Source organism: Lutra lutra, chromosome 3 (assembly GCF_902655055.1).
Source record: "Lutra lutra chromosome 3, mLutLut1.2, whole genome shotgun sequence".
Taxonomy (NCBI): domain Eukaryota; kingdom Metazoa; phylum Chordata; class Mammalia; order Carnivora; family Mustelidae; genus Lutra; species Lutra lutra.
The window spans coordinates 137916090-137941738 of NC_062280.1; the positions used below are offsets into that span (position 1 = coordinate 137916090).

Here is a 25649-nt window from a genome sequence, read left to right on the forward strand (position 1 = left end):
TTGAGTCACCCAGAACGGCTCCAGAGCCAGCCCGGCCTGGGGCCACGTGCCTGTCAAACCACTGTTTCCAAGGCACAGCCTTGGTCAAGTAAGTGAATCTTAGTGAGCCTCAACTTCCTCATCTTCATATCATGCCCTTGATGGGCAGAGTGAGAGTGGCTACCTCCCTGGGGTACCACAAGAAGAAATGGGGCAGTGCCTGCAGAGCGCCTGGTTCATAGTCAGTACTCACTGACGGCACTCACGGTGACCAGTCAGATGAAGACACAGCAGAAGCTCAAATATACGGTGCTGCAGTGAGCGCTGGAGGGACAGGTCTATGAGCTATTCGCACAGAGGCAACTACTGACACCACAAAACTGTGTTTGACTAAAGGGCATGAAGAGTGCACGGACAGAACATGGGAGGCCAAGGACACATGGGTGTGAAGACACAATGAGGGTCAAAGAACAGCCACTGCTGATTCAGAGCCCGTGGAGGAGGGCAGCTTTCCCCCGGCTTCTCCACAGACCATCTGTCTCCAACCCAGTGAATCTAAAAACAGTTGACAACCCCAGAGAAAAGACATCATACACAGGCTTATTAATCACCGTATGGGCACGGAATAGTAAAGCCAGAAGGTATCAGTCAACCCAAATTCCCATTTCAAAGGTAGGGAAACCGAGTCTCAGTGAGGTTCAGCGAGCTACTCCAGGTCACTAAGCACAACACTGGCAAAACAAGGGACAGAGTCTTCCTCCCAGATCCCAAGGCAGTAGAGCACTCTTGTACTACACCACACTGCTTCTCAGAGAGTTCTGGTATTCTCAACCCTTCCTCAAATTGTATTCATTTTGGGGAATTTGGCATGGGTGGTTCAGTGGTAGAATTCTCGCCTGCCACTTTGGGGAATTTGTGTTATATTAAGAAAGTCTATATTTAGTTAAAGAATATCTAAATGTTCTATTCTTACTTCCATTCCTCGAGCTCGGTTTACTAAACAGTACACCTCCGTGAGTGACATTATTCCCCCTCGTTCCTGTTAAAATATGGAATTTAGCAAGTATTAGGTTATAATTAGCACCAGTTGGCATTTCTTAACAGAAATCATAATCAGAGTGAAATCAGGAATCATAGAACTTCCTAAAAAGTCTTTAAAAACTAAATTTACACACAGGAAAACCTAGTCAGATACATGAAGCATTTCAAATTCAGTATGTGGATTTTAACATCATTATTACTGTTTTAACATTTACTTCAATGAGAGGAGGGCCTCTACACCACGTTTCAAAAAATGTATTGAAATGTTTTAAATTATTACAACTAATAAATGAGTAAACTATGGAATTAAACAGGAATATCACCACTGTAACCCTAAATGAAGTTAACAGATCTAGCTATTGAATAGCAGGGGCTGCTGCTACATCACAAAAAAAAAAGACAAACAGGCATTATGTACCCCCTGATGGAAATGCACAGCACCCTCTATGAAATATTCAACAGAAAAAAAGAAAAAAGAACTTCTAGCTGTAAATTCCAGTCTATAAGGAATAAATTCCAGTCTATAAGGAATACATGATTTAAAATCAATAAAATCTGAGACACTCTATAATATAAACCACTAGCTTCTTTAATAAATATATTATATGGAATAGAAAAAAGAGATAAGAGAAGGGGAAACATGGAACTAAAAAAAAAAAAAGGCGTTGAGAGAAAAATCAATCGACTGCAAGGTAACCTGATTTGAACAAACTAACTGTAAGAGAAAATGTGAATACTAACTAGAGGGTTGAAAATACTAAAAAATTATTTTTCACTTTTCCTGTGTGAAACGGGATTATAATTACATATAAAGCATGTTTATCATTGTAATTACATACTGAAAAGTTTACAAAGTGATGCGATGTCTGGGATTGCTTTAAAGTGATGTTGAGTGAAGGGTGCTTACACACGAGCCTGGATGACAGGCACACAGGGATTCATTATACTATTCTATTTTGTCACAATGGAAATACTTCTTAACATAAGCGTAATGAATGGAGTTTTGATTGCCTGAGTAATGTCAGAAGATAAATCTGTATTATGAGATGATTAACAGCACACTTGTATTAACATCCAAACATCTAAACGTCTCTAAACATCTCGAGATCATATATTTCCTTTTGAAAATCAGAGATAAGAAAAACTTTCTATCAAAGAGACTGAAGAAGTTACAGATACCTGAGGTGGAAATTGAAAACAATCTAGATTTTGACAACAAATCCACGAATAAGTACACCAAACTGATTTAATATTCCTAAAAGGAAAAATAACATGTGGGTTGAACAGTAGCAGTGCTGGGAAAGGAACGTGAAGCTGGTGTTTAACCTTCCGATGACTTGGCAGTTACTTCACACAACCGAGAGCCTGCCTGCGCCGTTTTTACCTCTAGTGGCGCCTGCAGCATCCCAGCCAGCTGCTTGGCCAGCTGCATGTGGTACTGTGTGCCCGAGCCGCAGGTTTCCCTGGTAACTGGGTTGGCTATTCCCATGCTCAGCAAATAGGACTTAAACCTGATGGTCTATAAGTAGAGAAGAAAATGCACAAAAAGACAAATAAGCGGCATTCATCTCTCCACCCCAACATTTGAAATCTTTCCACCGTAAACTCAATTCTACTAGTTATTTCTATATCCACCCATTTCTTCCACCTTGTTCCTATAGTATAAACTCGAAGAAACTGGATTTCTAGGAGTTCCCTGCATAAAGCTAATTAATTAGTCTTCTTCCCTCTCCTGTCTTGATATTTCATACTCCACTGACCTCACAGGTCTGGAGTGAGAAGAGGGTTAGGAAACAACTGTGCTGTATTTAATGCCAACCAAATGACAGAGCCAAAAACTTAGAAAGGAACGTGGCTGGGATCAGCCTGGAGACAAATTTAATGAAACAAATATCAAACATATGGATATGTATCAAACAACCACTCCTTACACATTTCACTATCTCTCTTTTCCACACTCCAAGAGAAGGTACTGAAGTATCTTTTAATCCTACTGGCTGACTTTTTCTTTAATACTTTCATATATCCACAAGCCCTAACAGAAATCACTACATTAAGAAAGAAACTGCTGACCCACCAAAACATCACTGCATTATTTGTCCAATCTGGTTTCTAATGCCTTAAAAAGGCAACCTATTTACCTCATCTTCTGTGATGTCACCTTGCTTGTCTTTGATCTTATTAGCAATTGATTTTGATAACTCCACCATTTCCTTAGCCTGTCAAGAGAACAGTAAAAGACTGAAAAAAATCATGTCCCCAAAGTGTCTGCTAACAAAACTCCTATCGTAATTGGTAGGAATCCAACAGGTGTAAAGTACACATACCTTGACCATTAGCTTGCTGAGGTCTTCAAAGGCCTAGAAATGAGAAATGAGTTTTTGTTGGAATCTATCTAAAGAACTAAAATGTTTTAAAGCAACGGAATACTCTATTTTCTTCCCTTAGACAAACATTTTTGAAAATGTCCTACAAATATCAATTTATACAAATATTTTTTTAAAATTTATACAAATATTTACATAAGTAATAAACCCATCTTATTCTAAGAATTTGATTTAGCTAAGAAACCATACATTTTCCAAAAACAAACTGCAAAAAAAGACTTTTTACATTTTCCAAGAGAAAACAGTTATTATTGACTTAAACAAACAAAGGGTGACATAAGTAATACATTGTTGAGAAAAATATTATTTACTGTTCTTTCACACAAGTAAGAAAATTTGTCACTGGTTTTTCCCCAAACCATTTCCTGACGGGAGGTCAAGAATCAAAGGCTTTGTGATGCTTTCCTGGTGGAAAATGGCAATGTGCAGCTGCCGGAATACTTCCTTGGGCACAACAATTTTGGCTTTCATAGCAGGTGTGATTTAACTGAGACTGAAAACCTCAGCCTCTAAATATTGAACAGATTATACTTGTAGCCTTGGATATAGTGGCTATCACAAAAGAAAAGCATTCAAATACCACCCAAACATACTTATATAAAACTCATCGGTAGTTTGATTTCCTACAATGAATATCCACTTCAAAGTCTTCCTCAAACTTAATCAGACATATTTATAATAAATTTATTTCATGTGGCCAAAACTATACTTCCAGTAACAAACGTCTTCCAAATGATGTGCACGGACATTATTTTTTAAACCAATTAAGCAGCTTATCATTAAATGAAAAATCTTTTGGGCCATACAGAATAGTGGTCCACAGATTCTGATTAGCTCATGCCCACCTTAATTACAGGCAGAAAAGCATCCCCCATCTGCGAAAGGATTTTGCTAGAAGAATAGAGTGCTGTGTGAGATTCTTATGGCCAGACTTATTAAGGCTAATACTGAAAACAAAGGGGAATGTGCACACACCTAACAGGAATTTCCTCAGATAAACAAAAGGCTGAAACACTGGATTCTTATCAGCAACAGCCAGCAGATGCAGGAAACCTTTTGTGGGAAATTCTGGGCACCAGCTCTGAAGCTAAGTCAGTTCTAACATTTAAATGGAAGGCAAATAACACACCAACCTAGTTTTCAAAAATAAAACACACACACACTTTATACACTTAGATTCTTACTTCGAATATACAAAATATTGATAGACTTCTCTTACTTGTGTAAAGAAAACTAGTAAGAGAACACTTTTTAAAATTTTATGGTAAATCTCTTTATTTACTGTGTTACATTTTCATATAAAGAATATGCTAAAAGTAACAGTGACTCTACACCAAATATAGAATACATAAATTAGTGCTATTTCTTACAGTCCGTAAAAAATAAATACAAATATTTTAGTATGTTAGAATACCTATATTTTAAGTAATCATAAAACACAAAATTTGGGTGCCTGGTGGCTCAGTAGGTTAAGCCACTGCCTTCAGCTCAGGTCATGATCCTGGGGTCCTGGGATCGAGTCCCACATCGAGCTCCTCGCTCAGCGGGGAGCCTGCTTCTCTCTCTGCCTCTCCCTGCCACTCTGCCTGCCTGTACACTCTCTCTCTCTCTGGTAAATAATAAATAAAATCTTAAAAAAACAACAACAACAACAACAACACAAAAGTTTCCTTACTTCTATCTATATTATTGTTCTAAAATTTGGAATTTGCCAATTATCTAAAAAATAGAGAAACTACCCATAATGAAATTAAAGCAACATACACACAAATGCAAGATAGATGCATTTGCCCATTCTATCATTTTAACTGCCTCTTTATTGAATCATCTATCCCTCTGCCATAGTCACAGTCAAATCTCCACTCCAATTTAAAAAAAAGTGGGGGGGGGGCATCTGCTTTAAAAGTATCCTTATAAGTTGATTTATCGCATTATTTCTTGCTTTCAGTCATTATTTTGGTTATTAGCTTTAGTAACTATCAATATATTCTTGAATTTTCTGTTTCAGTTTTATTGTTTTTTAAGAGACTGTATGTTTGTATGTTTGTTTTTTAAGAGACTGTATGTGCACATGCTCGGGAGAGGCAGAGGAAGAGGGAGAGAAAGAGAATCCTAAGCAGACTCCAGGCTCAGCCCTGAGCCAGTGCAGGGCTCAATCCCAGGACCCTGAGATCATGACCTGAGCAAAAATCAAGAGTTGGATGCTAAATCGACTGAGACACCCAGGTGCTGCCCCCGCCCCTGCCTCAAGAAAATCAAATTTTCTTGATTCTTTACCTTTACTTATTCTGTTCCCTCTACCTGGATCCTTTTACCCCTACTAGTCATCTGCCAGTGACTGCTAAACTTTCAGGCCTTGGCTTCCATTACATTTGCTAACAAGGCCTCTCTGACACCCAAAGAAGTAAGAGGCCATGTAATATGTTCCTGTTGCACCCACTGTTTTCTCTACCATGGCATTTTTCCCACTGTAGAGAACACCTGTTTGCCTGCCTGTCTCGCACTGTCGTATCTAGAACATCTACCTGATGTAGTACCTTTGCGTAAGGTACTACTTGCACAAAGTAGAGAGCAAGGACCATCTGGTGAATAAATCACTGACCTAGGTGAGAGAACACAATGATTGTGTTAAATCCTTTGAGCTACGCAACTGTGTGAAGATTAGATTGAAACGGAATAGCATTTCATAAATTAGGAAAAAGATGATTTTGAACACCACATTAGCATGGCACCACTCAGAAAAATACTAGTAATTCAAAATCAGTTCACTGCTCTATGCCATCTCCATAAGTGTCACACAAAAAGATGACAACAAATGTCACCGAACTAGGACAGTGATGATAGTACCTTCCAAATGGCAAAGAGAGGGGCCATGACATAGGAGGACCACACTTGTCTGCAAATTAGGAGACCTGAGTTCTCACACCCTGCTTCCAAAGCTAGTCACTAGCTCTGAGATGATTACTTCTCTGGATAGTAAGAACCCCTGTAATGCCAAAATGCTGAACTTTATGAATTTAAAGATTCTGGGAAAATGATGGCTATGGCAGCAAAGTTTTTGAATCTCTCCAAATCCCAACATAAAGACAGACAGGGCAACTAGATCTCAAAACCAAAAATCCACAGGCAGCATATACTGTAAAACTAAGTGACAAGATAGCAATACAAAAACCTCAAGATACAAGCAGGTAGGGACAAACCACGAAGAGCCACAAGATCGGCATGCTCTCTGCCTCTAGGAAGGAGAAAGAAAAGGGAAGCAAGAGGGCAAGTGATGGCTTCCACAACAAGAGAACCCCAAAGGAGTCCACAGGTGCCACTGGAAAGAGAGTCTAGCCAATGTGAGGACAGGAACTGAAACAAGGAGGTTTTCGCCCACTTCGATAATGGTGGGTATGAGGGGTTCTCAGGAAGGGCTGGCCCTCCAGTCTTCCCTTCCAGGAGGGGATCCTACACCAGGGAGAAACCGCTAACAGAGGATTCAAAAACTGAGCAAGATAAGAATAAGAAGAGAGGAAGGGCAAAATAAAGGTCCAGATAAAAATAGGGGAAAAGAATATAGGGCCAGGAAATCAGAAAGCAAGCCATCACCTTTTTTTTAATGCTGCATGAACACAGGAGAAGAGAGAGTTCTATAGAAGAGACAAGCTACCTAGACAAGCTACCAGGCCTTCCTCTCAAAGTTCACGAAAACTAACTTCACATGAAAAATAGCAAAGTATCAAGGTCAAATGCCACACAAAGTTATTATAGAAAAAAGAAAATAAGGAGTAGAATAATATTACAGAAAACAAAAGCAAGCTGGAAAGACATGCTCACAGATCAGATAAAAATTTTAACCTTTTATTTTCGACATGAGCTAAAAGATGTTAATAAAATGACATAAGCCATGAATGGATAAAATAAATCAGAAATGAAGTGACATGATTCAGGAAAGAATTTTTGAAAGAATCATTTCAGAGATAAAGACTATATTGGAACATAAGAATGAATAAACACAACAGATAGAATCTTAAGAGAAACAACAGGTTAGGAAGAAGGAAATTTCCTAATAAAAAAGAAATGAAAGAGATTAAAAAAGGGTTTGAAAGTCACAAAGTGGGGGGAGACACCTGGGTGGCTCTGTTGGCTAAGCGTCTGCCTTTGGCTCAGCTCATGATCCCAGGGTCCTGGGATCGAGTCGGACACTAGACTCCTTGCTCAGCAGGGAGCCTGCTTCTCCCTCTGCCTGCTGCACGCCCTGCTCTCTGACAAATAAATAAATAAAATCTAAAAAAATAGAAAGTCACATAAGGTAAAGCTAGGAAGTAGAACTGTAGCATACAGCTAATAGTCTCAGAGAGGAAAAATAAAAAAACAATTATCAAAACTTATAAAATTTTTTTAAATTCCCTGAAATTCAAAGAAACAATTTCTAGAACCAAATACTAAGAGCATATTGTGTACCTGAGAATAACAATCCAGAATGACTAACACTTCAACACATTCTAGCAAAATTACTGGGCTTTATAAAACAGAGAGGGGGAAAAAAGCCTCTGGGCATCTAGGGAAAACAGTGACTTCTCAGGTAATGGCTGATTCCAAATCTGGGGCAGGAAATAAACAAGCGGGTCCTGGAACTTTTGCCACCCTAGATAGTAAGGAAGCTACCAAAGTCCGCCAAGTCACGTCAAAAGCACTCAGGAGCCAGCCTAAAGAGGCTCCCACTGCCAAAGATGGGACAGTATGAGCTTTAAACAGGATAATACTGCAACTGATTGAAACCCATCAAATATGTTAAGATTTGTAAATTCATACTACTATGTAAAAAAACCTCTAATGAGTTGCCATTAGAGGATGATAAGGAACCAATTTATTACCCTGATGATAAAGAAAAAGGCACTTACTCTGCTTCCCCGTATGAACTACATCACTGAGTAGTCAAATAGTAGATGATGGGAAGCATCTCTTCAAAATGTATTCTAACTAACAAAAAATAAATCCTAGAATATCACCATTTGTAACCTCCGGTGGACCAGCAGAAGTAGGCAATGAACATGAACAGCTGCTGCCATTGTCCACAAAGACATAGTGTGCCTCCTTAGGAAAGAATACAACATCACCGCTAGTCTCAGCAAAGAGATCAAACATGCATCTGATCAGGCCTCTGGATCCAGCTGCCATTTTGTAGGAAATACTCAGAGCTGAGGAACACATACAACTTTACCATATAGATGAGACCAGCAAAACCTAGACCAAGGGCACTTAATAGGTCAAATGACCTTGGTTTTTCAAGCTAGTGGGCCCAGAACTGGTAATATGGTGGTTAATTTTATATGTTGACTTGACTAGATCATGGGGTGCCCAGGTTCTCGATCAAACATGGCTGATGGGTCTGTGAAGGTACTGCCACATGAGGTTAGCATGTGAATTGGTGGGCAGAAGCAGAACTACCCTCCTCACTGGGGGTGGGCATCATTCAATCCACGGAAGGCCTGAACAAAGGGATGGAGGAGGGGAGGACTCATGCTTTCTCTGCCTGACTGGTTAAGCTAAGACAGTAGTCTTATGCTGCCCTTGGGCTGGACCTAAACCACCAGCGTTCCTGGTTCTTAGGCCTTCGGACTCAGTTTAGGATTTCTATCACCAGCTTTCCTGGGTCACCAGCTTGCAGGAGGCAGATTGTGGACTCTTCAGTCCCCACAATCACATGAGTCAATTCCTTATATTAAATGGTATTGTATGTGTATAGAGAGAGAGAGGGATACAGTGATATCTACATCTATATATCGATATCTATATATCTACTATTGGTTGTTTCTTTCAAGAATATTGAATTCTTGATTAATACAGGTATCCCATAACTATTTGCAGTTTAGACTTTGATTGATATACCAACTTTGAAATTCTATGAACAGCACTAGTCAATGGGATTTTACTTATAAACTTGTATTAAGAATTAAAGAATTATTTCATAGAGTCATTTCATAAAAAAATCCCAGACCAATTTTATATAAACACAGGAAGACCAATGACATGCTCTGATGTAGTAGCTAACCGCAGAATCTAGCATGCGTAACTGCTTAACTAGACTGCCTTCCCTTTCACTTGCATTTCCTCAAATATGATGAAGTTGCAGAAGCACCGCAAAGTACATGCTCACGGCTGTTCTCCTGGTGGAAGGGATGGGCTGGTCTGTGCCTTTCTTATTGTGTCTGTGTCTGGTCCCTGAGCATCAGTGGTAGAAAACTGCGTGGTGTCCGGCAAGGTTAACAGCCACAGAACAGCATTTTCCCCTCAACTAAGTTAACCAAAAGTCCAAATAATTATACAGAGGACCAGAACTCATTAGGAGGATTCTCCAATCAATTCCATCTAGGTTTTAAAATTTACACACAGCAACCCACAATGTTTTCTAACATCACAGAAAACAAATTTGAGTTTCATCTTTCTTTTTGGAAAAAGTTTTTTAAAACATGTTTTAACCAAATCATACCTACCTGAAGGAGACTTGGAATAAGAGACTGTGGCTTCAGGCAAACTAAACATATTCTAATACACAGAATGGAATTAGTCACAGCTACATCCAAAAGAATATGCACAAATGGCCAAAAAAGCTGACCGGAACTTATATATTAGCTACCTCAGAAATGTTTTTGTCCGTTTCTTTCCTTTTTTCTTCCAATTTCCTTTCAATGCCTACAATTCCTACAGCCCTTATTCTTCCTGGCTGAAAAACAAAAGTAGAAAATAAAACATACAAAATAGGAAGGACCCACTCTTTTACAACACACCACAATGTGTTTTCAGTGGCGGGAAGGGACCCACAAAGAACCAAAGAAAACCAGCACACGATTACATCTGGTTTCCTTTCAAAACATTTATCAGTTTCTTGTCATACATAATGATTTTCAAATCATTATTTAAAAAACTAAACATACAATAACTGGCATATTTTACCCTGTATTTTAGATATAAGTTAAATTCATGTTTGTTCTTTGGCAAGCTATTATGTATGTATCAGATATTTTGTAGGGTCTCAAACAGGCAAGAAATTGTAGTTAAAATTTTGGTATTTGACAGTTATTATACAAATACTTTCACACATTTGAGTGTCTGCGCATGGTTGGTGGTTAATTTAGACTGGCTGAAAAACATCACCCAGAGGCATTGTCCGTTCTCTCAGATGCCACACTGATTATGAAGAACAGAATGTAACGAACAGAATCTAACTTCTACCACCCCAAGAATCACTCTGGTAACTGGTCATTTATTTTTGCTAAGTGTCTGCTGTCTGCAGAGCACTAAATTAGGTTCTATGAATACAAACGATTTTAATCAGAATATCATTATTTTGCTTCTGGCAAAGTTCTATAATCACAGAAATCTTTTCCTTTAATGAAGATGTAAGTACAGAACCAAACATACTGGATTAAGAAATAGTCTTAACAATACCTGGGGTCCTCTATTTGTTTGCAATGATTGGGAAACTGGCATATTCTCCCATCTTCTCTGTGTCATTTCCTCAGATAAACGCCTGTAAAACTGTTGTACACATATATTCACTTTAAGTGAGTCAGTCAGGTTAAAATATCCTCATAGAAATCATTACTTAACATTTCTTTAGTTGAAAGTCCTGTTCAGTCATTTGCAACAAGCCTAGAAGTCTCAGAAACATCAAAGGAAACCAAAGGAAGTTCTCTTCTTGGATCAGCTTCATAAAGCACAAAGGAAAAAAAAAAGAAAGAAACTGACCTTCTATATAAAGTGAGCTATTCTCAACAAAGAGATGAGTGACAATGAATAAATAGACCTACTTTAAACAATCCCACATATGTGGATTGTTTTCAATCTATAGCGAAACAGATATAGTGCCAAGAAAAATATACAACCATTATCCATGAAGGAAGCAGAGAATAATTTGTCTAGGTAAAATGTGAAGCCAGAAACTAGGGCCAAAACATCCCTACACTCACAAAAAATCAACTATATTGTTTAACTACAGTGAGAATGATTTCAGTTAGTCACTTATATTTGCTTAGTGCCTACTGTGTGAGGAGGGCTGGGTGAAGTGCCATAGAAAACCACATAAGTAATTTAGGGTATCAATGAGGAGATAAATACGTACTTATAAATGTCTGAAGAATACTTATCCAGTGACTTACTAATCAGAACATGTAAACTATCATACTATGGAGTAAGTACTTCAGTGATTAAATTTGTGTGGAGTCAGGAGGAAAGACATCCTGCCTTAAGGCTGTGAGCTATCAGATACTGAGAGGGTTCAACATTTCACTGCATTATACTCTGCCTCTTTAACCAAACCACTGAAAACTTTACTAGTAGCCTAATAGCATTGACTTAGCATAGTTCCAGCTTCTGCTTTTTCCTTGGAACCACACCCTCCAGCCTCCAATTCCCACCAAAACCTAAACCTCATATTTTCTACTGCTAAGGCTTAAGATATAAAAATTTTATTGTAAAAATATGGTGAAACCTGGTATGTTGAACAGTAACAATTTACATCATATTAACAAACAACAACAAAAACACACACAAGCACACCTTTCTAGTCCAATTTTACGCATATAAAAACCTACCTCAATCTGGCCATGTTCTTTGAAGGAGAGTTTGATGTAGGAGTTCTTACTGCTCTGGAATGGACCGGGTTCTTTGTTGGGTGGAGCTGGGTGAAGATGAACCACTATTTTGGCACTACAGAATAAATGTAATGAATTTAATTACCTTTTAAGAAAAACTAATTCTGTTTTCATAATTTTTAATATAGTTAAGTTCACTTTTAAAATTTATATACATCCTGAAAGAAATCCTTATAAACTGTGTATTAATTCAGTATTAATGAAACTTTTAAAAACACCTCTACTGGGTCACCTGGGTGGCCCAGTGGGTTAAGCCTGTGCCTTTGGCTCGGGTCATGATCCCAGGATCCTGGGATCAAGCCCCACATCAGGCTCTCTGCTCAGCAGGGAGCCTGCTTCCTCCTCGCTCTCTGCCTGCCTCTCTGCCTACTTGTGATCTCCCTCTCTCTGTAAAAACAAAAACAAAACAAAACAAAACAAAAAACCAAAACACCTCTACTTACAGCTTTTAAGCTCTGAACCAAGAAGTTCAAGTTACCAGCTCTATAGATTAAAAATGTGGTTTCAAAAAAAATAAGTTCAAAATAAATTGGCCAAATGTGTGACAGTTCATTATTTTGGTTTACGATTAGGGTTTTCCATGTACAAAGTCAAACCCAAAGGTTACCAGGGGGCCTATACTTTCTGCCAAAGCATACTACCCTAGTCATTTGAAAACAAAATGTGAAAACTTATCTGTGTAAAACTGGCCAGCTGACATTTTATTAAAACTCCATCCAAAACTAACATTCTACAGTATCATTTTTGGAAAACGCCACTCAATCAACAGCATGATCTAGAAGATAATCCAACAGCAAAAACAAGTCTCAAAATGCTGCTACGCTAGAAACACAAACTACCATAATCTTTATGACTACCGTTGTCTCCTGTGCTATTACAAATACTGGTATATTTGTTCAGTTTTGTAAGTCTTTTTCCCTAACCTGCTCAATAAACAGTCTGCTTCCATAAATTAGCAAAACCAAAAAACTCAGTCAAAATACTTTGGATATGAAGCGTAGAGCTTTTCCCTTATGACCACATTACAGTTCCGCTTATTTATTATTCTATTTCCTTTAGGTCCATTTGATTCCTAGATATCACTGTGAAACTGAAACACCGTGTGTGGGGCCTCGTCAGTGTAATAAATGCTTTGGTTAGTAAACTGGGGCCAGACTTGTAAGGACTCTTCACCTATTCCTTTGTGGTGAACTTCTTTAAGTGACTGAGCAAATAAACTGCAGTCACTGTAATAGGACTGTCTGACATGAACTGTCAGGTAGAGCAACCAAATACAACAATCAGGTTAAGGGAACTGAGCAAAGAATTACATAATCTTTAAAACAGAAAAACCTGAGCCCCACGATCAGATTTTGTCAAAAGAAACTCAGTGAAGAACTGAAGATTATAAGACAAAGTGAAGTTTAAAAAATCTCCAAGTCGGCAAAAAAGATCCAGGCCAGTTTTTAAATATACTCATTTCGCAGGTCATTCAATTACCCTATCTCAAGTTTAAAAACCACCCAATCAGAAAAGGATCTTGGGAGGGGACAGGTTAAAAGGTGAAACTATATGGACAATTTTGAATCAATGAAATATGGTAATTGCTTGGGGCAAGGGGGCCGAAGAATAAAGAGAATATCTGAGAAATGTTTACGTGACATATTATTAAATTCTTCCTCACTGGAGATGTTTAAAAAATAAGATACTAATGGGAAGGTAAACATTTTTTTTTTAAAGATTTCATTTATTTGACAGAGAGACATGGCGAGAAAGGGAAGACAAGCAGGGGGAGTGGGAGAGGGAGAAGAAGGCTTCCTGCTGAACAGGGAGCCCAATGTGGAGCTGGATCCCAGGACCCTGAGATCATGACCTGAGAAGAAGGCAGACACTTAACAACTGAGCCACCCAGGCACCCAGGAAGATAAATATTTTAAACAATTTTTGTTATACAGTTTAAATTTTCTTGGAACACAGCAGAGGAAAATTCAAATGATTTGCAACACCTTCAAGTTTTACTTTGTAGAACTTAAGAAAAGCAATATACACAAATATCGAATCATTATGTTGTGCACTCGAAACTCATACAATGTTGTATGCAATTGTACCTTCATTAAAAAAAGAAGAAGGGTGCCTGGGTGACTCAGTGGGTTAAGCCTCTGCCTTCAGCTCAGGTCATGTTCTCAGGGTCCTGGGATGGAGCCCCACATTAGGCTCTCTGCTCAGCAGGGAGCCTGCTTTCCCTTCTCTCTCTGCCTGCCTCTCTGCCTACTTGTGTCCTCTCTCTGTCAAATAAATAAGTAAAATCTTAAAAAAAAAAAAACTCAGATGGAAAAAAGTGAAAAAGAGAAAAATAAAAATTATAGAAATCACCTAAAGTCTGTACTTTTATTAACCTTTCTAAAATGTCAGTTTCTTTTATGTCAAATAAACAATCTTGCACGCTAGCTATACACTATAACTAACGCATGCATTGCATTTTCAGTGAAGTTCTGTATTTGTTTCACCTCTACTGAAATAACTATACTAAAGCTCAAAATGGGCCCACAAGGAAAACAAAATTCTTATCAGCAATACTTGTTCATAAGTTGCCCTCAACTACATGCACTTAAAATAAAAGCCAGATTTTTCTGTACTTGATTAAAAAGAAACATTTTAACGTGCGGCTTTAAACCAGGGTGATGACATGTCCTGGTTTGCCTAAAACTGTCCCATTTTATGCTTCCTTGATCCAATTATAAACAGCACCCCCAGGGCACCTGGATGACTCAGTCAGTTAATCATCAGACTGTTGGTTTTAGCTCAGGTCATGATCTCATGGATCGTGGGATCAAGCTCCTCATCCAAACTCCTCTTTGGGCTCCGTGCTCCGTGGGGAGTCTGCTTGAAAGATTCTCTCCCTCTGCCCCTCCCCTCACCGTCCTGACTCGCTCTCTTGCTCTCAAATAAGTAAATCTTTTTAAAAAAATGATTAAATATAATAAACAGCACCACCTATTACTTTTATAAACGTCCCAGTTTGGACAATAAATATTATGAAACTCTATTTAACACTGATATCCAAAAATGTCAAAGTGAAGAAACTTAATGATCAACTAGAAATAAGAGTAAACTCAGTCATTTTTCTCAGATGAGTCACTTCTGATTTTAAGTACTAGATTCACAGACATGTCAAAGCGAATGCTTGTGGAAACATGCAATGACAGCTGGCCGACACTTACTTATTTTGACCCAAGGATATTACAGCAAATCGTAGTACTTAATTTGTCCATTTATCCATGAGTTTAACGTAGTAAGTATCTTCCTAGGGGAGCTTCTGACCAACGACTATTCTTTATAAAGCCCCCCAAAACAATCATTAGATTCATTCCCACATATGCAGTCATGGCACAACAATAAATCTACCAAGTTGATAATAGCTTGACTGGGACATTTTTGTGAAAAAAGACTGCATCAGAGACACCTCACCTTTTCCCAATTCCAGCTGCCTGTTCTTCAATGAACACGATTTGGGAAAGAGGAATGGCCATGCAGCACTCCTAGAAGGAAACCATACAAAACATGATTCATAAGTCTCCTTGTCAGAAAACCTTGTTTTATAGTATTTAATAGAGTGTCATGCACCTGTACTTAATAATAAAAACAATTTAAAAAATAATAAAATGATTTTATTCCTTAAATAAACTGAAGGAAAATGGAATGAAAACAGTAATGTGGTGGCATTTTGCCACATAGAAGAATATAAGAGTTTTAAAAGCTGGGGGCGCATGGGTGGCTCAGTGGGTTAAGCTTCTGCCTTTGGCTCAGGTCATGATCTCAGGGTTCTGGGCCCCACATCGGGCTCTCTGCTCAGCAGGGAGCCTGCTTCCCCCCTTCTCTCTCTGCTTGCCTCTCTGCCTACTTGTAATCTCTGTCTGACAAATAAATAAGTAAATAATCTTTAAAAAAAAAAAAGCTGCTATAACCATCTTCGTTTTTAACATAGGTACATCTTTTTAAAAGTAGTATTTATATGAAAACTTTTTACATGTAAGCTATCCTTCTATGGAAAACAAAAAAAAGAAAAACAGAACAGGTAAATCAAAACTACTTTAAGGAGTGCTATACAGGTGATCTTTTTTTCTTTTTTTCTACACTTCACTCACCATTTTTAACAGAAAATGCTGATGTAGGTTCCCTTTATTAGTACATTTAATTTTAAGTTATTATAAATGACTGGCATTCAATAGGTCTAAGGGTTTCTGAATTAGCTTCTTGATATGAAAATCAAAAAATGATACTAAGATTAGTTTATAAACATATGTTTTAAGGACACCTATCTTCCAAAAAGACTTTTTCCTAAACACATACTTCTTTTAAAAGAATTAGATGCCATTAACAGTTGGAAGGTATGCGTTACCAACAACGGCAATGTCACCACTAAGGGAGGAAATACTGATTCTTGGGGGACAAAAAGAGCCAGATTTTGCAATAGTTAGTGGCCTTTCAAAGACCCTCAGTATACAGTTTGACTGTAAAATTCAAATTTCATGGTGGAAGGGGCAGCAATTATGAAAATACGATAGATTACTTCTTTTACTGGCAACAATACACACATACACTTTCAAGTTAAAGCTCTTTGGAGTTAAAATAGCTTTATACACATAACTTGTTCTCTCTTCCTAGAAATGAAACAACAGGGAGGTTTCTCCTCGTGCTGAGTGACTTACAGGCCATTCTTCTCAATATCTAGGTAAAAGCATGTACTTCCCGGCAGACCTTTCCTCCCAGAGTCTCAGGAACAGGTTGTTCTGAGGACCCCTGACAATGACTGGGAGAAATATTCTCATTACACACAGAACATTCAGGTATGGGGTAGGTTCTGACTGGTGTTTTAAAACAGGAGTGACCATGATTCTCCTTTACTCAGCAATTACAGACTTTTCTGGAGCTGAATGAGGGACAACCCCTAACTCCTTTCTCTGCACTCCATTCAGAAAGATCACATGAGACACACTCTTTTAACATTCTGAAAATGGAAATTTACTGCATTTTTTAGTTTTGACAAAAAGAAAGAAAGACTTCAATGATTTAAAACCTAGAACAGATTTTTTAAAAACTCTTTATCTTACATGATTTTTCTGATCTCTCCAAATTAGTCGGTGTGTACTAAGAAGGAGGGTCCCAGCATCAAATTTTATCTAGAAAGACAAGATCATCACAAAACATTAATGATGTATCACTCAATGTGGTCCAGATTTTCCTCCTCACAAGTTGCACAATAGTTAAGTTAATCATATAAACACTAGAGAATTAGGCTTACCACAAATTAAAGAGAAGCAATGTTACACATTTTGTAAGCTATATATATATAATATATATATACAGCCTTAATAAAATTAGGAAAAAATCACCAACAACCTAGATGTGTAACAACAGGGTAGTAGTTAAGTATGATACATTCATACTCTAGAATCCATGAGAGGTTAAAAAGAGTAAGGTAGAGCTGCATGGACTATCATAGAATTCTGTGACAGAGTTAGTGGGGAGAGAAAGCAACTTGCAGCACATCACATATAATGTAATCAGATAGAAGATAGAGATAATCTCCATATTCCCCAAACTACATTGTGAGATATATGCATATGTCTGTGTGTGTACACACACACACACACACACACACACACAAGTAGTAGGAAAAGATATAAAAGGAATACTCACTGATCTGTTAACAAAGATTAACTCAGAAAGAGTGTGAGGAAATGGGAAGAAGAAAAGCAAAGGCCCCCTTTTAAAACTAACCACTTCACTATTAATTGAAATTTTTTAAATTTTTTTTTATTTTTTATTAACATATAATGTATTATTAGCCCCAGGGGTACAGGTCTGTGAATCACCAGCACTCACCATAGCACATACCTTCCCCCACCCTCTCCCTCATGGCATTGTGTCACCTACTCAAAATATAAATGTAAAAAAGTTCTTAAAACTGTAACACAATCGCACACACAAAAAAAGCCTGCTGTGTCTTTAGGACCAAACCTTTAATCCTCATCCTTTGTTATTATGCATTGAAAATCAAATAAATAAGCAAATTTTAGAGTTTGAATCCAAGACATAATATATCAAATTCTTTCATTTCTGTTAAAATTAAGAAATATATTGGAAGCTTCTTTTTAATTACTAGGAAGTAGAATTTGTCATAAGGTAGGACTTGCTTATATCCTTTTGAGGAGTAGTTAGTTATTTCTTAAGTTGTAAGGCTGGTCCCATATCAAGGCCACCTTACAAGACAACTCAGAGGGGGAAGAATGATACTGCATTCAGACAGATGGTGGCTACACTTGTGGGGAACACAGCACAATGTATAATCTTGTCAAATCACTATGTATGCTGTACACCCCAAACTAATATAACATTGTGTGTCAACTATACTCAAATAAAAAAAATTGTTTGATTAAAAAAAAACTCAAAGGAAAGCATTTTCATTGGGGTCCAGTTTATTACAAATAATCCTTTTAAATTTAAAATAATCGGGTTAAAAAGCCAATGAGTAGGGGCACCTGGGTGGCTCAGTGGGTTAAGCCACTGCCTTCGGCTCAGGTCATGATCCCAGGGTCCTGGGATCGAGCCCCACATCGGGTTCTCTGCTTTGCAGGGAGCCTGCTTCCTCCTCTCTCTCTGCCTGCCTCTCTGCCTATTTGTGATCTCTGTCTGTCAAATAAATGAATAAAATCTTTAAAAAAAAAAGCCAATGAGTAACCGATTAGAACAGGTATATATCATTAAGTAAAAATAATCATAAATTTAATTATGTATGCAAATTGAAAGTTAATATATTACAAGATACTCATGATGTTAACAAAGAAAACCTAGGTTTCAAAGTGGTATACATAGCATGATCACACACACACACACAGCCACAAACAGACGGATAATGTCCCAAAAGTAATTGTTTATGGGTAGTAGGATTACTAATTATTTCAAGTTTCTTCTTTTGGCCTACCCATATTTAACAACTTTATTATTTGTCTAATGAAAAAGATAAGAAATTTCTTAGAAACATACATAACTTCGTGAGGTTTGAAATGTACATAAATTATTTTTTGTTAAATCAAACATATACAGAAACACTTTTTCTGTCAAAAAACCTCTTGGATAATAACCAATCCTCTTTTTAATATCAATTTTTAAAAACTGTTTTCTAAGAGTAAGGTGTGACTATATTACTAATATGTTAGTCATTATCAATATGGTTAATAAGCTTTGGCTTAAATACACTCTGTGAGATATCATCCCACAAAGGCACTTCAAACGCTCAGAGAAAAGACTTGATGAGTTCCATATTTCCTACCGAATCAGAAGTTATATACATGTACTTCTGGCACTTAATTCAGTCTGGCTCCAAATGTTTATGTGAAACCAAATAACTGAGTTTAAGAGATTTTAAAAACTTCTTTTTTGTCAATGTGTAAGATTTCCCTTTTCCAAAAACAAGTATTTTATCAACTTGAGAGTACACGATGCTACATGACAGCGTAACATTTCTGATTAAGAAAATGCACTTTCTCTTACTGAAGTTCAAGCATAAGGATGTGATTATAAAGCTGAAGGCAGAGTCTGTTCCATTGCTATGTCAATTAACAATGTGCAAACGTAAAATGCTGCTGTTCTAAGTGAAGAATTGTGTAATACTTCCCTTCAGGGATTCCAAGGGATTATGAGCTAAACCTGATAGACAAGTTTAGGCTGGCTTGCTCCTGCCACTCAGAGCTAGAATAATTTTAACTACTTAAAGGTTGATCTAACTTGGGCATTAGCTGGATAAGCTCTTACCCTGTTTTATTATTTAACATTTTTCTGTTATAAAAGCAATATACTGTTGAAGATCTGGGGAAAAAAGATTTAAGTCTAAAAAAGAAAATGAAATCACTCATAATCACACCAGCCAAAGAATACACACATGTATACATAAGTATATTATATATGTGTGTGCGTGCATGTGTGAATAATCTTTAAATAAAATGAAGCCATTATATTTAGTTTTATAATTTGCTTTTTTCAACTGGTGGCCTATCATTAACAATTCCTCATGTTGATTAGGGTGTATCATATTTAATTAACAAAACCCTCTGGGGAACATTCGGGTTGCTTCCAATCTTCTGTATATGTAATAATATAGAATATATATAACAATGCTGAGATGAGCATCCTCATTCATTATATTTTTATGCATCTCTGATTATTTCCCAGGGGTAAATTCCTAAAAGTGAAATACCTAGCTGAAAGAAAATACACATTTTCCAAGTCTCCCAGTGTAGGTTGCCAACTTGCCACTTTATACACTACTAACCTGCTTTCATTGTATTTTTAAATTAGCTGAGGCTATAGAGGCGTGTGTGAATTGAAACGAATGACCTGTCTACGCTGCTTAAGAAAACAACACACTATCCCGTCATAATGGGCCCAGGAAAACTGTGCCTGTAGAAACAAGCAGGCTTGCATTTATCCACAAGAGGTGCTTGGGTGCTGGGGCGGTGGGAAGAGCAGTCTACTGGGGCTCCACCAAATACTAAGTGTGTGACCTCAGACATGTCACAGTTTCCTCAGCTATCAACCAAGAGCCTCTGTGTCTTCATCTCTGGGAGTATCGACTATGTTAAACATTACACAGAGTCTGACGCTGGTGGCTACTGTGTTCATGAAGCATCGCAGCCAAGCAAACCAAGTGCAGGCTTTGGGAGTCTGATCAAGAGATCTCACTCTGGTGTCTCCTGCTAACTAACTGTGTGTGGGCAGGCCCCTTTCTAAGAGTTATTGTCTCATCCATAAAATATCACCTCCTATGCCCACGGAGAAGATTAAATGAGATTATATGTAAAGCTCCTGGCACACAGTAGGTGCTCTAATTACTCAGGTCTCTTTTTTTTTTCCCCCATGTGCTTCATACCCTCGATGAGACAAAAGATGCAAGGATGAGTAAGACACGCTTTCTGCCCTCGGGAGCGACCGCCTGATCTAGTAGACGGCCAAGTACACCCCTGCCTTGGAATGTGCACACCTGCCTCGGGAATGTGTCAGGATGCACAGCTATGAAGGCCACACTGACTGGACTCAAGTGCCCTAGACCAAGGGAGCCAGTGCAAGATACTGAAAGGGAACTTGACCAGAGTTCAAGTTCCCTGGAGGCCGATAGGGAACTTCCTAGAGCCTTCAGACCACATGAGGTCTGGAAGCCTTCCAGCAGATGGAGGAAGCCAGGACACGGGACTTTTCTCCAGGATTCAGCATAAGCCCTCAGCCACACTGGGGATGGCTCAGCCAGTGACTCATTCCATGCAGCTTGGGGACCACAGCGGTGAGCAGGCTTGTCTTAGAGCTCTGCTTCAGTTTCAGGAGACCTACATCCCTCCCTCACCATCTTCAGCTTTTAGAACAGTTAAGAATTCCTCAATAGATCAAAGGGTCTTACTAAATTTTTTCCAATACTTTTTTATTAATCCTCTGTTAACTATATCTACTTGTCTGCTAAAAGAAGCAAAAACTTAAAAGGAAACATTAGAATACACTGGTTTAGCATTTGTTCTTCCATATACAGGTACTCATGGTTTTGACTTTTTGTTGTCTTAAATAGAGGTAAACAGATCATAGTTTTATTAGATGCCAGCCAAGATGTTCCTAATTTGCATACTAGAGTTACACAGAACAGGGTGTGATGTTTTGCAAAAGTGTGACTTCCAGCATGGACTGTCTTCAGTGGAGTCTCTGAATACCAGTCTATGACTGTCAGTACTGAGAGGGAGACATCATCAAACCGGCTGAGGGAGGGGAATTTGATTATGCTTCCCATTTAAAAAGCTCCAAAGACTGGAGGAGGTTTTGCTGAGTGAAATAAGTCAAGCAGAGAAAGTCAATTATCATATGGTTTCACTTACTTGTGGAGCATAAGGAATAACATGAAGGACATTGGGAGAAGGAAAGGAAAAGCGAACTGGGGGAGACGAACTATGAGAGACTGTGGACTCTGAGAAACAAACTGAGCGTTTTGGAGGGGAGAGGGTGGGGGGATGGGTGAGCCTGGTGGTGGGTATTAAGGAGGGCACGTATTGCATGGAGCACTGGGTGTGCTGCATAAACAATAAATCTTGGAACACTGAAAAAATACAGTAAAATTTAAGAATGAATAAATAAAAATAAAAAAGTTCCAGAGATTGTAACCTTGTTGTTAAAAACGTTTTAGTTTAGTCACTCCAACCAAAAGATGTAAACCCAATTTGAGATCAAGTCAATAAAAGTACTAAGGCAGGAAATCAAGCAAATCCAAGCAAATTAAGAAAAAGACCTGGACTTGATAATGGAGGCAACAAAGTACACGGAAAATACCCTCAGGGAAGCAGAACACCTGGGTCCTATGCCATGTCCACTGTGCCCCTAGATATCTGGGTCTGCCCTCCATGACCTAGGAGGACGGAAGTCGCGACACGGACCAGGAAAAGCTGTGAGTCAAGGAACAAACGCAAAAGTAGAGAAGGAAGTTTCATGAACGAAACCACAAAGAAGAGAGAGCAAGTGAAAACTTCTGGGAACTAAAAATGTTGCTGAATAAACGGGTTTTTGACATTTTTCTGATTCTAGCTTATACATTTCATCCAGGTGAGGTTAGCAGTTCCGCAACAGCCCTCTAACCTCAAGCTTAGGCGCTCCGTGCGGGCTGGCCAAACTCCCTTGGTGTGCAGGGGACTAACCTACTTCCCTTGAGACTTGCAGACCACTGGCCTTGAGGAGTGGACCAGACTTGCCCTGAAAATAAAGGCTGACCGCACTGGAAAACAACTGCGGCTGATGCCAGCAAGTCTGTTCAGGATCATGTCCACCTCGGACTAACCGCCTCGGCACCTGCTTCCCCTGCACAGAGTACCCCGCCTCCCCGTTCCCCCACCCTGCCTTCCCCTTTAAGCCCTTCCGGCTTCGCCTGGACCGGGAGGATGGTCTTTGGGGCGTTAGTCCACCGTCTTCCCGGGGAAAGCAGCCTTCCTCTCCCTCTCCAGAAGGCTCGTCTCTGGAGCGCGGTTCTTCCGGGGGGAAGAGGGGGGGGCGCAGCCCCAGCCGCGCGGGACCCGGCTCCCCGGCGCTAACAGCCGGACGGAAGTCTGCCCCGAACGCTCACGCTGGGAACACTTCTCCCCATTCGCAAGCGCATCTCCTGAGGTTTCCGCCCGCATGACAAGGCACGGCCTACCACATCACTTTCCCAAACAAACGCTCTAGACTCCTTTCTAAAGTCATTCCCGGAAAAAAGGGGGGTGGGGGGGAGGAAGAGCCTTCAGAAAGGCGTCCCGGTGAGACCCGGACACGCTTCTCGGAAACCCCTGCAGGGCACTACCGCCCGCTCTGTGGGGCAGACCCCACGCGCAACGGCCGCACCGGGTCACGGAGGCACCCCGGGTCAGGGGGTCCGGCAGACCGGCCCGGCGCGGCGCAGCCCGGCCCACCGTCACCAAGCCCGAGCCCGGGCCGGAGGCGCCGGCACCCGGCCACTTGTCGACTGTCCCCGCCGCTCCCTGCGCGCCGCGGGGTGGGGACCCGGGGCCCGGGCGGGGAGGCCCCGCAGGCCCGCCAGACCGCGCACCGTCCCGGAGGAAGCCCTCACCTTCTCCTCGCCGTCGTAAATGCGCACTCCGCGCTGCTGGATCACCAGGGTCTCGTTGATCTCCAGGAGGCCGCTGGTCCACAAGAAGCGGTCCATGGCCGCCGCCAGGCCGGCCTCCGCCGCTTGCCCGCGCCGGCGCTCGGGGGCGGTGAGCCGAGCGCTGGGCAGCCTGCGGCGCCCCCTGGCGGCGGGCGGGGCGGAGGCCGGGATGGGAGGGTGCTTGGGACCGTGGGGTCGTGCGTGGAGCGCCCCCTGGCGGGCGGTCGGCTTGTGGCCCGGCGGGAACGTCCCCCCCCCCCGCCCCCCCCCCCCCCCCCGACCCTTTGTCCAGCTCTTCTGGGGGCGCAGACCTGGAGCTTACCAGAGACTTTGACGAAGGCCAGGCCACAGCCTGGACTTTCTAATTGTGCATTATTCTTGTATATTTGTGCCGTTTCCTTGTCAGGGCCCAGCGTGTTGCCACGTTCATAAAAGGTTTTCTTTTCAAATAAGGATTTATGGCCTGAACGGTTTTTTATGCAACGGCCATCAGTACGAAAGTACCATTTGTGCCCACTCTTTCTTCCCCATTAAGATCATTTTCGTTTAAACATTTTCAACGTCAACAAGAGCTCATGTATTTACTCTAGACACTATTTTAATCTATGGATCTTCCATAATTTATCTGTGTGCTGTCCCCACAAACCCGTCCATGGCTGCCAATCGCATGGGCTGGGCTTCTTTCGCTGTCTCTGTTCATTTTATTTACATCTTTACGTTATAAACGAGTACCTATATTTGTACTCCCACAACTGATGTATTTTGGGAGCTTTGGAATTATTTTCTTAAGAGTGTCTTCCTGAAATAGAATTACTGCCTTAAAGAGTTTGCACACATTTTAGACAGCTTGTTGCATACTGGGAACTTTCTTAACAAGGATACAGTGCCTCCTGCAAACTGGTCTTCTTCCCAGGCCAAGTCGTTCTGTCTACAGTAGACATTATCATTTTTGTTGATACTGCCTGTGAGATGATGTTTTCAAGTTGAAGACTCAAATTTCTGTCTTCTTCAGAAGTGTGTTCCTCTGTCATTTATTTGATTATTACTTCTGGTCTATGTGTTTTGGGGTTTTTTTTTTTTTTTGCCTCTTTGGGACCTTTATTTGTGTATTTTAAACCTGTCATAACTGTCTGTCTCCCATGACTGCTACCTTTTTCCTCATCATATTCATTTCTATGTATTTGGGGTCTGAACATGTGTTTTTACCAGCAATCATTCACTTTTCTAATTCTTCTGTTGAATTATTAAATTGGGCATTTTTTTAAGTTCTAGAATATTTTTTAGTTCCAGAAACACCTGCGTGACTGTTCTGATTACATCTACATAGAGTTCTCATTGAATTTTTAATAACGTTTTCTTCTATGACTTCCCTGAGTTCACACTCCACAGTGACATCCTATCTTAATTCATCTTGTTCCTTCTCCTTTAAGTCACTGTCCCCTTAAGTTTCTCTTAATAACTTTACATGTGAGATCTTACACTGCCTATGCAAGGCAGCCTATTAAGATCTCACATGACAAGGACTGACAGGTGGTTTTCCCAGGGGACCATATGCAAGTAGTACGGTAAGTTGAGAACATCTCTTCTGAATCACTTCAAGACAGGCTTCTTGGTTCTCAGCCTTCTCACTCATTCAACAAGTATTCAAAAAACATTTATTGAATACCCACCAGGTGTCAGGTACTATTCAACTCCTCTCCAGTGCCACTGGTAAGAGAAGCTGCTGGTTCCTCCCAAACTGGGCAGGATTGGCACTCAGGTGAGGGGAGGGAGGCACTCCTCTCAGGTGCAAAACCTAAGGGCATGCCAAAAAATTCAGTGATCCGTATGAATAATATGTTAAAGCAATATGTTTGGGGTTTTTGTTTTCTTCTTAATTGACTATATTCCCCATTCTGTACCTTATATTCCTATGACTTATTCCACAGCTAGAAGCCTGTTTCTCCCACTCCCATT

The 25649-nt window shown here is 39.9% G+C and overlaps 1 protein-coding gene across 1 annotated transcript in view; it reads right to left on the bottom strand.

Annotated features, from left to right (window-relative positions):
* VPS36 (vacuolar protein sorting 36 homolog) overlaps positions 1-23814 on the bottom strand; it is a 29969-nt gene extending 6155 nt beyond the window's left edge. The window contains exons 1-10 of the mRNA XM_047723295.1: positions 23655-23814; positions 17137-17205; positions 15494-15564; positions 11987-12101; positions 10842-10931; positions 10030-10116; positions 3348-3380; positions 3162-3239; positions 2405-2539; positions 953-1018 (exon numbers count right to left, since the gene is read on the bottom strand). Coding sequence (XP_047579251.1) covers positions 953-1018; positions 2405-2539; positions 3162-3239; positions 3348-3380; positions 10030-10116; positions 10842-10931; positions 11987-12101; positions 15494-15564; positions 17137-17205; positions 23655-23750 — 840 coding nt within the window. The 5' untranslated portion in view covers positions 23751-23814. The remainder of the gene's footprint in view (positions 1-952; positions 1019-2404; positions 2540-3161; positions 3240-3347; positions 3381-10029; positions 10117-10841; positions 10932-11986; positions 12102-15493; positions 15565-17136; positions 17206-23654) is intronic.
* Positions 23815-25649: the final 1835 nt, after the last annotated feature.